This window comes from Oncorhynchus gorbuscha, unplaced genomic scaffold, assembly GCF_021184085.1.
Source record: "Oncorhynchus gorbuscha isolate QuinsamMale2020 ecotype Even-year unplaced genomic scaffold, OgorEven_v1.0 Un_scaffold_19:::fragment_8:::debris, whole genome shotgun sequence".
NCBI lineage: Eukaryota > Metazoa > Chordata > Actinopteri > Salmoniformes > Salmonidae > Oncorhynchus > Oncorhynchus gorbuscha.
In genome coordinates this window covers 294-14154 of record NW_025744959.1, presented here as the reverse complement: position 1 = coordinate 14154, position 13861 = coordinate 294, and the positions used below count along the sequence as shown (strand labels likewise).

The 13861-nt window shown below is 42.3% G+C and overlaps 1 protein-coding gene across 1 annotated transcript; it reads left to right on the top strand.

Moving 5' to 3' along the window:
* Positions 1 to 10126: 10126 nt before the first annotated feature.
* On the top strand, positions 10127 to 13655 carry LOC124017344 (mitochondrial uncoupling protein 2-like). The gene is made up of 8 exons (XM_046332597.1): positions 10127 to 10266; positions 10631 to 10766; positions 11074 to 11280; positions 11445 to 11652; positions 11754 to 11951; positions 12055 to 12156; positions 12257 to 12437; positions 12622 to 13655. Exons 3-8 carry the CDS (start codon positions 11155 to 11157, stop codon positions 12734 to 12736), a joined length of 930 nt encoding a protein of 309 aa, XP_046188553.1. The 5' UTR covers positions 10127 to 10266; positions 10631 to 10766; positions 11074 to 11154; the 3' UTR covers positions 12737 to 13655.
* The last annotated feature ends 206 nt before the right edge of the window (positions 13656 to 13861 follow it).

Below are 13861 nucleotides of genomic sequence, written 5' to 3'. Positions count from 1 at the left end.
TTAAACTATACTCTCCTGTACCATAACATACTGTACTGAACTGTACTGTACTCTTCTGTGTTTTAGTCTGCTCTGCTGTACTAAACTGAGCTGTACTGTACTGTGATGATCAACCTTGTGAAACATAGCCTAGACATCTATGATTCGTTCAGATTTGGATCTGGTCCGCATCTAGTTTGTTTTACATTTGAACTTTGGTCATTCAGCAGGCGCTCTTTTCCAGAGTGACTAACAGTCAGTGTATTCAACTAAGGTATACTGTATAAACAGCATAAGACGTATTTTTTACATCCTGAAAATATGTCTTCCAACCTTTCATTCAGCACCTGAAATGCATGTGATGTCTGGAAAAGACATCTAAAATAAGTATTTTCAACACCATTTTGCTTACTCGGCACTTTCCTCTCTCTGTATTTTAGCCTTCCGCCCCAATCTCACCCTCATTGCTTCTGAACAGCATGTGTTACATTGTTCCAGAACAGCATGTGCTACATTGTTCCAGTGGTGTAGTGGAGGGTATAACCAGGTATAGAATGGTGGTGCCTCCCGAGTGGTGCAGTGGTGTAGTGGAGGGTATAACCAGGTATAGAATGGTGGTGCCTCCCGAGTGGTGCAGTGGTGTAGTGGAGGGTATACCAAGGTATAGAATGGTGGTGCCTCCCGAGTGGTGCAGTGGTGTAGTGGAGGGTATACCCAGGTATAGAATGGTGGTGCCACCCGAGTGGTGCAGTGGTGTAGTGGAGGGTATACCCAGGTATAGAATGGTGGTGCCTCCTGAGTGGTGCAGTGGTCTAAGGCACTGCATCGCAGAGCTCACTGTGCCACTAGAGATTCTGGGTTGGAGTCCAGGCTCTGTTGCAGCTGGCCGCGACCGGGAGGCCCACGGGGCGGTGCACAATTGGCCCAGCGTCGTCTGGGTTAGCGAGGGTTTGGCCGGCAGAGATATCCTTTTGGCCGGCAGAGATAGTCTCATCGCGCACTAGCAACTCCTGTGGTGGGCCGGGCGCAGTGCACGCTGATGCTGTCGCCAGCCAGGTGTACGGTGTTTCCTCCGACACATTGGTGCGGCTGGCTTCCGGGTTGGACGGGCATTGTGTCAGGAAGCAGTGCGGCTTGGTTGGGTTGTGTTTCAGATGACGCATGGCTCTCGACCTTCGCCTCTCCCGAGTCCGTACAGGAATTGCAGCGATGAGACAAGATTGTAACTACTACCAATTGGGGAAGGAAAAGGGCTGAAAAATAAGAAGGAGGAGTAGTCTACCATGTCCAGAAGTAACTTCACTATTCATTTTCAGGATTCAGGTTCATTCAAACACCATTTTAAGCTTTGTTTTACTATTGACAGTAACAGCTGTTTTTGGAGTTGTATATCAATTAGTGCTCCTTAAATATTTGTCATCTGATGTATTCGTTTCAGTCTCTGAATTGTTTAATCAAACTTTTCAACGCCAGTTCCTGATATCAGAGCATACAAACTGCAATCTGTGTCCTGAATTATCCTAGTGTGCTCCCAGGTATATCCTGTCTGAATTTGTTTTCCCAGGTATTCCTTGGCGAATCCACTGAGGCACAGAGTTTCTAAACCAAGCAAGTGACAAACTGACACGTTTAAATTTGTCAAAACAACTTTCAATCAAATGAGTGCCTTTGATTTGACAGCCTGCCCATGCGTAGTTCGGCTCGACGACCATTAGACCCGATGACGTGTTCCTACGCATGAGTTTAGCTAGCCAACGTTGCCGTGACATCTCTTACAAGTGTGATCAGGGATTTCTATTGGAGAAGCAGTTTTATCCTATCTCCATACTGTCTTTGACTGAGGTATAATAAGAACTGGAGACTGTGTCCAAGATGTCCACTTGTTAAGGTAACAGGTTGCATCCGGTTTATACAGACCAACATTCCCTGTGCACTAGCACTCAGTGCGCACAGGGAACAGCGCGAGTTGGGACTACGTCATCCAAAAACATGGCAGACATTGGATGAATATAAAGGCCTCAGCGACAATTATTTGAATAATTCAATGGATGTTTTGTGCACAAAGCTGATGACAAAATTGTTTAGTAATTTTCTAATCTGACTTTATATGTGGCCGTATGGAAATTTTCTTTCTGGGCCGGGAGTCAGTTAAACTGCAATAACGAATCAAAACCGTAGGAGTCGAAACCGTGCTTCTAAACCAGAACCCTGGCCCTTTGGGCTAAACTAGCGGAACCATTGCCAAACTTCCTAAATACTGCATTCTCAACTTCAAAACTGTTTTACTAGTTATACAATCATGTAAGAAATTAGCTAGAAAGAATCTTTAAAATTATTATTATTTTTAATAGTCATGACTGGTTTAAGTTATCTGTCATGTCGTAAGACCACGGTGGCGAAGAATATCATTGCTACGTAAAGCGGATCCAAGTTCAGTTTTGAGATGCACCAGCGTCATTGTGGTAGGGTTAGTTTGACATTTCTGACTGGTCTTGGAACTGTGACAATGGGCAGTCTGTCTCCGCTTGGCTCGGTGGCATACAGTGCATTCGGAAAGTATTCAGACCCCTTGACTTTTTCCACATTTTGTTACGCTACAGCCTTATTCTAAAATCTATGAAATTGCTTTTTCCCCTCAATCTACACTCAATAGCCCATAATGACAAAGTAAATACAAGTTATTAGAAATGTTTGCAAATGTATTAAAGATTTAAAAAACTGAAATATAACATTTACATATTTATTCAGGCCCATTCTTTAGTCAGTACTTTGAAGCACCTTTGGCAGCGATTACAGCCTCAAGTCTTTTTGTGTATGATGCTACAAGCTTGGCACACCTGTATTTGGGGAGTTTCTCCCATCCTTCTCTGCAGATCCTCTCAAGCTGTCAGGTTTGACGGGGAGCTTTGCTGCACAGCTATTTTCAGGTCTCCAGAGATGTTCGATTGGGTTCAAGTCTGGGCTCTGGCTGGGCCACTCAAGGACATGCAGAGACTTATCCCGAAGCCACTCCTGCAGTGTCTTGACTGTGTGCTTAGGGTCGTTGTTCTGTTGGGAGGTGAACCTTCACCCCAGTCTGAGGTCATGGAAACAGCATGCACCTGATCTCAATTTCGAGTCTTATTAGCAAAAGGTCTGAATAGTTATGTAAATAAGCAATTTCTGTTTTTTTGTTTTTAATACATTTGCAAACATTTCTAAAAACCTGTTTTTGCTTTGTCATTATGAGCTATTGTGTGTAGATTAATGAGGATTTTTATTTATTTAATCAATTTTAGAATAAGACTGTAACGTAACAAAATGTGGAAAAGGGGAAGGGGTCTGAATGTATATGGTGGGTCAGTGCCATGTGGGCATAGTGGATAGATGACTGATGTAGCATGGTCATCAGATACGGTACAACATCAAACCGTTTTTATATGTGGTAGAGTAAATCCATGTAAAATGTCAATTGAAAGTTCTCACTGAAGGGTTCAACAATCTGTACTACAACAACCTCCATTTCATACGATTGATCCGATATGATGGTGCCAGTGCCACACTCTTGAATACGCCCTGTCAGCCTGTCTCACTGCCCAACTATTTCTGTCATTGTGCAGGGAGGGTTGGTACAGAATGTGGAGCTGGGTCATCATCCTACACCACTACATGCCCTCTGACCCCCACCAACTGACCTAGTAAAGACTGGGGGCTGATGGTGGAAGTTTGCTGTAAGCTCAAATGTGATACGGGCTGTGGGTACCTGGGGAGAGCTGGCGGCTGGGTAGCCAGCAGATTCCGACCCCACCGTCAGCTTGTTTACACTGAGCTGCATTGTGGTGTGAACACCATCATGTGCAACTCAATAACGTGACTTGGCAGAAAGCACCCCATATCCCACAGGCTACGTGTTTGATACAGCCTTGTGCATCTGAAAAAAGGAACATTGTCTGGTATGTCTGGGAACCTGGCTGGGTCGTCAGCAGATTCTTACCCCACCATCAGCTCGTTTACACACCAGTGACCTCTAACCTAGTCTATGCTGCAGACATCCCTTCAAGCTCTCTCTCACTCTGAGACAATTTTCAACAAACTGATTACACTTTATTTTTCTATTTTGTGTTGTGCTCATACAAAGGTGTTAGTTGTCTTCATGTGTGAGAGCTTTGCTGGGGGGCCAGTGGCTTGAAACTTGATCCCAGATATTTCCATGAAGCCCTAACTCACCCCTCTTAGTAAACAACTTACAGCATATGACGTACATGTCACAAGGTGGAAAAATGACCAGGTTCTTGGGATCTGGGTTGAGCAGTTGAGTGACGTAGAGATAAAGGATCAGTTTCAAAAACATTTATTTTAGGGCATGGTTCTTTCCATAACTTAAGAATCTTCTGCTGCTCCATTACATTGTATCAATAAATTGCTTTAAAAACTATGCAGGATTAAAACACAAAAACATAACAGAGGAAAATACACAAGCCCAGGAGGCAGGTTGTCCATGGTCTATTAACTTCCATTGTCCTACAACCTAAACCATCTCACACATAGCCCAGCAAACAGTAACCTGCCAGACCTCTGGACTGCATCACTTCCCATGGGCAGCCACCTAAAACACAGAAAAAACAGGGTTTAAATACATGCTACCTGTAAAATCAATCAGTCCATTATCCAATCAAATCACTCATTTAGTCAATAAGGCAACTTGTCAAACCTGTGAGGCTATGACACAAGGTGACAGTGCTCAAGGTTTGTAAAGTATTTGAACTGATAATATCTTACTTTGCAGTTTGCATATATAGACCATAGGTCATGTTCTGATCTCTTATGTCCATAGAGGGAGCAGGTGTACATGTGTATCATACTATCTGAGAAATTAATTGCAGTCAAAGGAGGCCTCACACAAAACCCCACCCTCACACAAACGTCCAGTCACACGGCAGGTTTTGTCCGGTCAGTGGGCTTTACTAACCTCTTAAGGATGTACTGACCGATATATTTATAGTGATGCAGGAATGATCTATTTCACCAGCCTGAGCCAGAGTACATAGTAGACTGAGGGAGGAGGGGAACGAGACATCTGGTGGCTGTGTGAGGCAGCCATGTCTGGAATCAGTTTCAGTTTTATAAGAGAAGAGAAGTGGGGGCAGGGCAGGCTTGTGAGCGAGAGGGTAGGGTGGCTGTTTACCAGAGTGTGTGCGTAAAGGTCATAGGATGTGTCAAGGAAACTGGTTCCAGCCAGAGAGAGAGAAGACATGCAGGTGGCATCAGAAGTCTCTCCTCCCCTGTAGTAACGTGTCACAGTGTACCCAAACTACAGTACATTCCTGTGATTCCTGTGGTCGTGCCTTGTGGAGCTTGAACAAAGGCAGAGCTATGGTGTAGTGGTGTGTTCCAGTGCTATTGGGTGGCAGTTGAGTTTGTTAGTAGCTAGGTTTCCATCCAATTGGCAACAGATTTTCAAGAGAATATTAACAAATCTGCATAACTCAAATTTGCGAATTTTCCCACCAGAGATGTGTTTCCATCAAATTGACTTATTGTGCGATGGCATAGTGTACATAAAAATAGCTTTCGCTATATACCGAATAAAAAACACAAGTTAAATGGGTGTCCATCGTATTTTCAACTCTAATTATGTTTTTTTCACTAAATGTTTTGCATTATACAGTGCCTTCAGAAAGTATTCACACCCCTTGACTTTTTCCAGATTTGTTGTGTTACAGCCTTAAAATATATTAAATTGAGATTTTGTGTCACTGGGCTACACACAATAGCCCATAATGTCAAAATGGATTTGTTTTTTGAAATGTTTACAAATTTGTTAAAAATGAAACGTTGAAATGTCTTGAGTCAATAAGTATTCAACCCATTTGTTATGGTAAGCCTAAATAAGTTCAGGAGTAAACCTTTGCTTAACAAGTCACATAATATATTGCATGGACTCACTCTGTGTGCAATAATAGTGTTGAAAATCATTTTTGAATGACTACCTCATCTCTGTACCCCACACATACAATTACTGTTTCTTTAAGGTCCCCAAGTTGAGCAGTGAATTTCAAACACAGATTCAACCACAAATACTCACTCTAACTTAAAAGATAAGGCCAAATAGAAACTGGAGTTGCTAACCAAGACAGCATTTAATGTTCCTGAGTGGCCTAGTTACAGTTTGACTTAAATCAGTTCGAAATGCTATGGCAAGACTAGAAATGGCTGTCGAGCAGTGATCAACAAACAACTTGACAGACCTTGAAGAATTTAAAAAATAATCATGTGCAAATATTGTACAATCCAAGTGTGTAACGCTCTTAGAGACTTACCCAGAAAGACTTACAACTGTAATCACTGCCAAAGGTGATTCTAACATGTATTGACTTAGGGGTGTGAATACTTATGTACATTTGATATTTCTGTATTTAATTTTCAATTAATTTTCTCAAATTAAATTTGCTCAAATGTTTTCACTTTGTCATTATGGGGTATTGTATGTAGATGGGTGAGATGTAAAAAAAAATCCATTCTGAAAATGTGGAATAAGTCAATGGGTATGAATACTTTCTGAAGGCTCTGTATAAGGTTCATTTGAGTAAAGTCAACCCAGGCCAGCACGATGCTTGACCTTTCTTTGGGACTCAAATAGAAGTGCAAATGGATGTTACATAAGGCTTTGCCATTTACTCATCATACTGCGTGAAATATTTTATCTGTGTATGGACTGTTTCTAAATATAAAATCAGCTGGCTAGAAAAAACATTTTCTGCCCAGTGTGCGTGTGCATGCATGTGTGGGAGAGAGGATAAATAAATATTACAAGTTAAACTAAAGTCAGCATTAAGAGTTAAGTGATGGAGCAGAAAAGGAGGCTGGAGTGCAGAGTATGTGGAAGGAAGCAGGGTTGGGCGAAAATTCCAAAATACAGATACATTGATCTTTATGGTATTTTGTATCAAAATAAATGTCATTAAATCCACTTCACAACACTAAACAATAAATTCATTGCATTATAACGATGGCAAACAGTCCCCTTAAACTGTTAGGGCCTACTTAAAGCTGTCCCAACACCAGAGCTTTCCTTCGATCACTACACCTGGTTATCAGCAGAGCCTTGTCTGGCAGTGAAACAGTTCATTCAGCCTCATTTACTGCCTTTTTATAAAACATAGCTGATATGGCTGACTTGCTTAAACAAATGTGGTTACTACTGACAATTGAGATGTACAAACTATGGCATAAGGGGACGACGAGCGTATAAGAGGCATCCACAATTTTGATTAAGACATAAATGAGCGAGCTAGGATGGATGTAGTTAATATAAGTATAGGTTCAGCACTTTTGAAATGTACAGCAACAGAATTCAGAACATAAGCTATTCTTACAGTATCCTCCCTTTACACCAAGTCAGAAGCGTAAGCTAAATAAAGGGGGTGTATAAGCAGACAATGAAAGCTCTTACAATATTCAATGATTACATTTCTCTTAAACAGGTATAGGCTACCACCAAGTCAGAACAGTAGGCTATAAATGAGAAAGGGAACAAATGATTAAGGTGAGGCACATGGCAACTAACAGCTTACTAACTCACGTCTACTCCCGCTCCCCCTTTCCAGCGTTCGAAGTCGGAGGTTTACTAACCACTCGTCCTGGCAACCATCATTACGCACACCTGGCACCATCATTACGCGCATCTTCACCTCATTATGAGGCACACCAGAAATCCATCACTTCACTGATTACCTCCCCTATATCTGTCACTCCCTTAGTTCCATTCCCCAGGCAGTATTGGTTATGTATTTCATGTTTAGACGCTACTCTTGTTTTGTTTCGGGCCATGTTTCTTGTAATATTAAACGCACCACCTGCAAACGCACCTGCTTTACGACTCCCAGCATCTCCGTTGCAGAATCCTGCCTCAACAAATGGAAGCAGCAGGGATCCATCACTTCACTGATTACCTCCCCTATATCAGTCACTCCCTTAGTTCCATTGCCCAGGCAGTATTAGTTGTTTCGTTCTATGTTTCTTGTACTATTAAACTCACCACCTGCACCTGCTTTTCAACTTCCAGCGTCTCCGTTACAACAACTTACACTTAGTATTACGTTCTTAGCTACAGTATACAGTACATATCTCCCTGGCATATAACATCATTTATGCAGCAGCATAGAAGACATTTTTGGACTCACCATTGTGCTGTGCCCACTTGAACAGGAAGGTGGCGTGACGGTCCTTGTCGACAAATTTTGTCATCAAAGACTGGCGTTCTCTGGATTTATGGTGCTTTCAAGACCACTGGGAACTCTGAATAAGTTGAAATCATGACGTAAGTGATCTTCAGGTCAGAGCTCTAGAAAGAGATCCGAGTTCCCGACTTGGAATTCCGAGTTGGATGACCATTCAAAATGTATTTTCCCAGTCAGAGCTAGTTTTTTCCAGAGTTCCCAGTTGTCTTGAACTCACTGAAGTCTGAGATGTCCAAGTTTCCAGTTGTTTTGAACGGGGCAGAAGTCATGCTGTATTGACAGCATGGCCAAAGTATTCAACCTTTTCTGACCCATGGTGTTGGATGTTTATTCTTTTAAGCTTGGAAAAGAGACCCTTTATTCCAGACTTGGACCACACACCCACTCCACTGATGGGAAGGCTAGTGATTGCTTTGCAACGCTTGCAGTTAGCCACTGATTCCTTCCAAACCAGTCATTGTTGAATTTGCGATTTCCAACTTGTTGTGTAATGATTATGGCCTATGAGCACCGATATAATTACTCTTCGTAAGACAAGGATTGAAAAGGATTTGCCAGTAGATTGTCGATGTGATTCAGGATGACTGCTTGTCTAGCTTGCTAGCTAAGATTTTGAAAGTATGATGTTGACATGATCAGTCCAAGCAAAGCTACGGTAGATATAATGTGATTTGACATTGTTTTATCTGTGGCCAATGACCTTGAGCATTCTTGGATGGGCACTTCTAATGTAACTCTATAGCAGCACCCAATGGGCTTGAATTTTCTAGCTCTCCCCGTATATTTTGCAGTGACAGTGTCCCCATGAGTGACAGAACACCGAGCCAATCACGGCGCAACTAGAGAACATTACCAACCCCTACGCACTGTATTTTCCACTGGCTGCCCCACCACAGAAAACACTGAGCTAGGCTGAAACACTGGCATTTTGAAGCTGCCTTACTCAAAAAAGAAAAAAAAAGAGACCATGTTTTTTTAAATTGTTTTTTTTTACATTGTTTGCAAACTGATATGTGACCTGTATTAATGCCAAAATAACATGCAAAAAACCTGCCCTGAATGAACCTGCCTTGAATAACGGGTTGCCACTGGTCGGAACTAGAAAACTCAAACATTTCCGACTAGCCAGTGAACAGAGCATAGGACTGAGAGTAGTGAGAGTTCTGCACTCACTGACTGAAAAAAAAGGAAGAGCAATTTTGGAATCCAGACAAGCCCCTCCGCCTGATTGGCTAGACTCTCACCTATTATACAACCCGTGACCAATAACATGAGTGTGCTTATGATGTAAGCAGGATACTAGGAGGTAATATGTAAATAAATGTTCTGTGTTAAAGAGGTGACAGATGATGTGTCAATGTTATTTCGTCATGTGAATAAATTAAGCACACAGCTGTTTAGGAACAAAAATGTTTTTCTAAATAAATCAAAATTATATAGCCTATTTGACATTAAATGTAGGCCTATTTCAATAGCTCAGTACACAGCTGTTAGATCTGTGTTTGAAAAATGAAAATGAGGCCTATAATGGTTTGAATCATTTTCATACCATATTGTTTCTTGTATACTAAATGTAGATATTGTAGGCCTATTATTTTTGGATGTGTTATTTACAAAGGCATACATCAATGAGACAGCATACTTTTAAAGAAATTCACCAAATAGGTTAAATAATTTGGATAAAAACATGGTCTCATACAGGCTTGAATTCAGCCTAATAACCTGTGAAGAGCATGTTTGAAATGGCCCATTGCATAATGTACAACTTCACAAGTTTAGATGCAGATACAGTAAAACAACAGCCCAAGACGCACGACCTGAACTTGTTGTCCTACCATAAACACTTGACTTGAGATAAACATAGCATGTGTGACTCACTACGCAGTTTGACGGTATGCCTGAGCTGCAGCGCGTAAGAGGAGCCTATAAATTGAGGAGTGCTTTTGTAAAAGTGCAGTACCCTGAAACAGTAAGGCGCAAAACACAACAGGATTAAACAAATTGAGGATTAATTTTTATTTTTGCGGTCATATATTGGATTACATTTTTTTAAACAAAATTCCAAGAGGTAAATATACAGATTAATTGCTTGATATATGACAGAATAAGAGCATTGAATAATTTAACCTACACTTGACTCTATAGCCTGCACTTATAGATGTATTTTTGTGACAATTTGTTTTACAAGTAACTAGGTTATTTTGTTGAGTTAAAAGTGTTTAAAATTTAAATAGAAGTAGCAACAGTAGGTCTACTTGATGGTAAAATAAGAAGAAATGGTGCCTATGGTAGGACTAGCAGCAACTGTAATGAGTGGTAGCATTTTAAATTGTAATAAAAAAGTTATCATATTTCATGCCAGATAAAGTCATGCTTTACCATCATTATAGTCATAATCATAATAATCAATGAAAGTCTGTTGACTTTCACAGGTAGTGGCATGCTGCTTTGCTGTCTCCAGGCAGATTTTATGGACCAAGGCATTTCATCAGGAAAACACCTCCAAACAAGAAATTTACCTGTGAAAGAGACTTGAAGATTCTCCTCATCAATATCGCTCACTGACAGGTACTACATCCCACTGAGAGCTGCACTGTATGGGGAAACTTTGCATGTCCCGCTTAGCAGGGGGAGACAGTGATTGACCGCACCATTCTCTGTATAGCTACAATGCAAGTACACTATGTCAGTTTGGATGAACATACTATGCTAGCAGCAGTAATCTTAACCAGACAAGTCTATGTGCAAATTCATATATGATGGAATGGAAATGTGAAATGCAAGTGGTCACCTGTCCTTCATGAAAATACCTCTGTGTAATGTGATATAGTATCCAATCATTATCTCTGTCCCCTGTCCCCTCTGTTAACCACAGAGTTGATCAGCAGGCTGATCCTTGTTGTTCTATTGTTGAACTGATTGTCTTGAACTCAAGCAACACATCTCCGGGACAGCTATGGTTGGAATAAAACCCACAGACCTGGCGCCAACGACGGCAGTCAAGTTTGTTGGTGCAGGCACAGCAGCCTGCATCGCTGACCTTGTGACCTTCCCCTTGGATACTGCCAAAGTCAGACTACAGGTGAGGGGCGTGGATGGATGAGAGGCAGGCTAGGTGGCCTTGATTAAAACGGAACATTAAATCTGTACAAATCAGTTAAAATGTAGATTGAATGTGAGGGAGCGCAAGCCGTGGTGAACATCCCCCAGTCAGGTGTCAGCAATCCTATCTACTTTATATTCCAGATTCAAGGGGAGGCTCAGTTGGGGCATGGGGCCCAGGCTGTGAGGTATCGGGGCGTGTTTGGTACCATCACCACCATGGTGCGTACGGAGGGGGCCAGGAGCCTCTACAGCGGGCTGGTGGCAGGGCTCCAAAGGCAGATGAGCTTCGCCTCCGTCCGTATCGGCCTCTATGATTCCATGAAGCAGTTCTACACTCATGGCTCTGACAGTAGGTTTTACAACCCCTATATAATCTAACTTGTGCTGACCTCTATCTTATACACTTAATTTATTGGGGACCCATAACTAACTGTGCACACCTCTCTTCAGGTGCTAGCATCGTTACTCGGCTCATGGCAGGCTGCACCACCGGAGCAATGGCTGTGATGTTTGCTCAGCCCACAGACGTGGTCAAGGTGCGTTTCCAGGCTCAAGTACGTCTGGCTGACGGGGTGAAGAGATACAACGGTACTATGGACGCTTATCGGACCATCGCCCGAGATGAAGGGGTGCGGGGCCTTTGGAAAGGTTGGTAGCAATCTCAAAGTCAGGAAGGAAAAATGCCTGTCCTGAAAATATTAGAGCAACTGAGAACAAAAAACACACTTAAATCTATGTTCCTCTGTTCCAGGCTGCATGCCGAATATAACGCGCAATGCCATTGTGAATTGTTGCGAGCTGGTCACCTACGACATCATCAAGGAACTCATATTGAAGTATGACCTAATGACGGGTAAGGTTACTCTCTAGTTCTGACCAAGAACTGTGTTACATAACATATTAATGTAGCTATGTAATGTCAATGTCATGTATGTTTGATATTTCTCCCCCAGATAACCTTCCATGCCACTTCACAGCTGCGCTCGGTGCAGGGTTATGTACCACCATTGTCGCATCACCAGTAGATGTGGTTAAGACCAGATTCATGAATTCAACGTCAAGCCAGTACAGCAGCGCAATTAACTGTGCCTACACTATGCTGACTAAGGAGGGGCCAACAGCCTTCTACAAGGGGTAAGAGTTTGATCATTAAGGCCTGCTAGAAAACATTTTGAATGACATTATCCTAGATTAGAATGGAAAACTGCTGCACCCGCTATAACATCTGATAAACTGTGTACATGACTAATAAACTTTGATTTGAAAACACCTGTCTGCTACGCAGCTATAATAGCATCTCCTTTCCACTCTCTCACAGGTTTGTGCCCTCCTTCCTGCGACTGGGGTCCTGGAACATTGTGATGTTTGTGTCTTATGAGCAGATCAAGAGGACTATGATGAGAACAAAGACTTCCTGGGAGTCACCATTCTGATTTTTTGTTATTTTTCTAATGTTTCTCTGGACTGAGCCTTGCAGGCATGAAGGCTTCACCACAGCACAGTGGAAATCATGCCTGTTCTCCCCCATTGTTCCATGAAATGGATTTCTGGAGTGGGCTTCTAACAGTGGTGACATATGTTCATTTTTAAAGCCAGAGAGTCAGATATGTAGGATTCACAGGAGGTATGTGGCACCTTAATTGGGGAGGACAGGTTCCTGGTAATGGCTGGAGCGGAATGGTATCAAATACATCCAACATGGTTTCCATGTGTTTGATGCCCTTCCATTTGCTCCATTCCTGACATTATTATGCTCCGTCCTCCCATCAGCAGCCTCCTGTGGTAGGATTTTCCACCACTATATATGTTAAGGTGTAAGGCCCAAACGGGGCCCATGTAAAATGGACTGGTAGCAATTGACCTGTGAAACAATGGCCACTTTTAGATAGTAGAGCGGAGCCATAGACCGTTCACTTTTAGATAGTAGAGCGGAGCCATAGACCGTTCACTTTTAGATAGTAGAGCGGAGCCATAGACCGTTCACTTTTAGATAGTAGAGCGGAGCCATAGACCGTTCACTTTTAGATAGTAGAGCGGAGCCATAGACCGTTCACTTTTAGATAGTAGAGCGGAGCCATAGACCGTTCACTTTTATATAGTAGAGCGGAGCCATAGACCGTTCACTTTTAGATAGTAGAGCGGAGCCATAGACCGTTCACTTTTAGATAGTAGAGCGGAGCCATAGACCGTTCACTTTTAGATAGTAGAGCGGAGCCATAGACCGTTCACTTTTAGATAGTAGAGCGGAGCCATAGACCGTTCACTTTTAGATAGTAGAGCGGAGCCATAGACCGTTCACTTTTAGATAGTAGAGCGGAGCCATAGACCGTTCACTTTTAGATAGTAGAGCGGAGCCATTTCACTTTTAGATAGTAGAGCGGAGCCATAGACTGTTCACTTTTAGATAGTAGAGCGGAGCCATAGACCGTTCACTTTTAGATAGTAGAGCGGAGCCATAGACCGTTCACTTTTAGATAGTAGAGCTGAGCCATAGACCGTTCACTTTTAGATAGTAGAGCGGAGCCATAGACCGTTCACTTTTAGATAGTAGAGCGGAG

Excerpts from the sequence above, each read along its gene's own strand:
- LOC124017344 (XM_046332597.1), top strand. The coding sequence starts at position 11,155 with ATGGTTGGAATAAAACCCACAGACCTGGCGCCAACGACGGCAGTCAAG. Across the intron at positions 11,952-12,054 it reads GGTGCGGGGCCTTTGGAAAG|GCTGCATGCCGAATATAACG; the intron begins GTTGGTAGCAAT and ends CCTCTGTTCCAG. Across the intron at positions 12,157-12,256 it reads GAAGTATGACCTAATGACGG|ATAACCTTCCATGCCACTTC; the intron begins GTAAGGTTACTC and ends TTTCTCCCCCAG.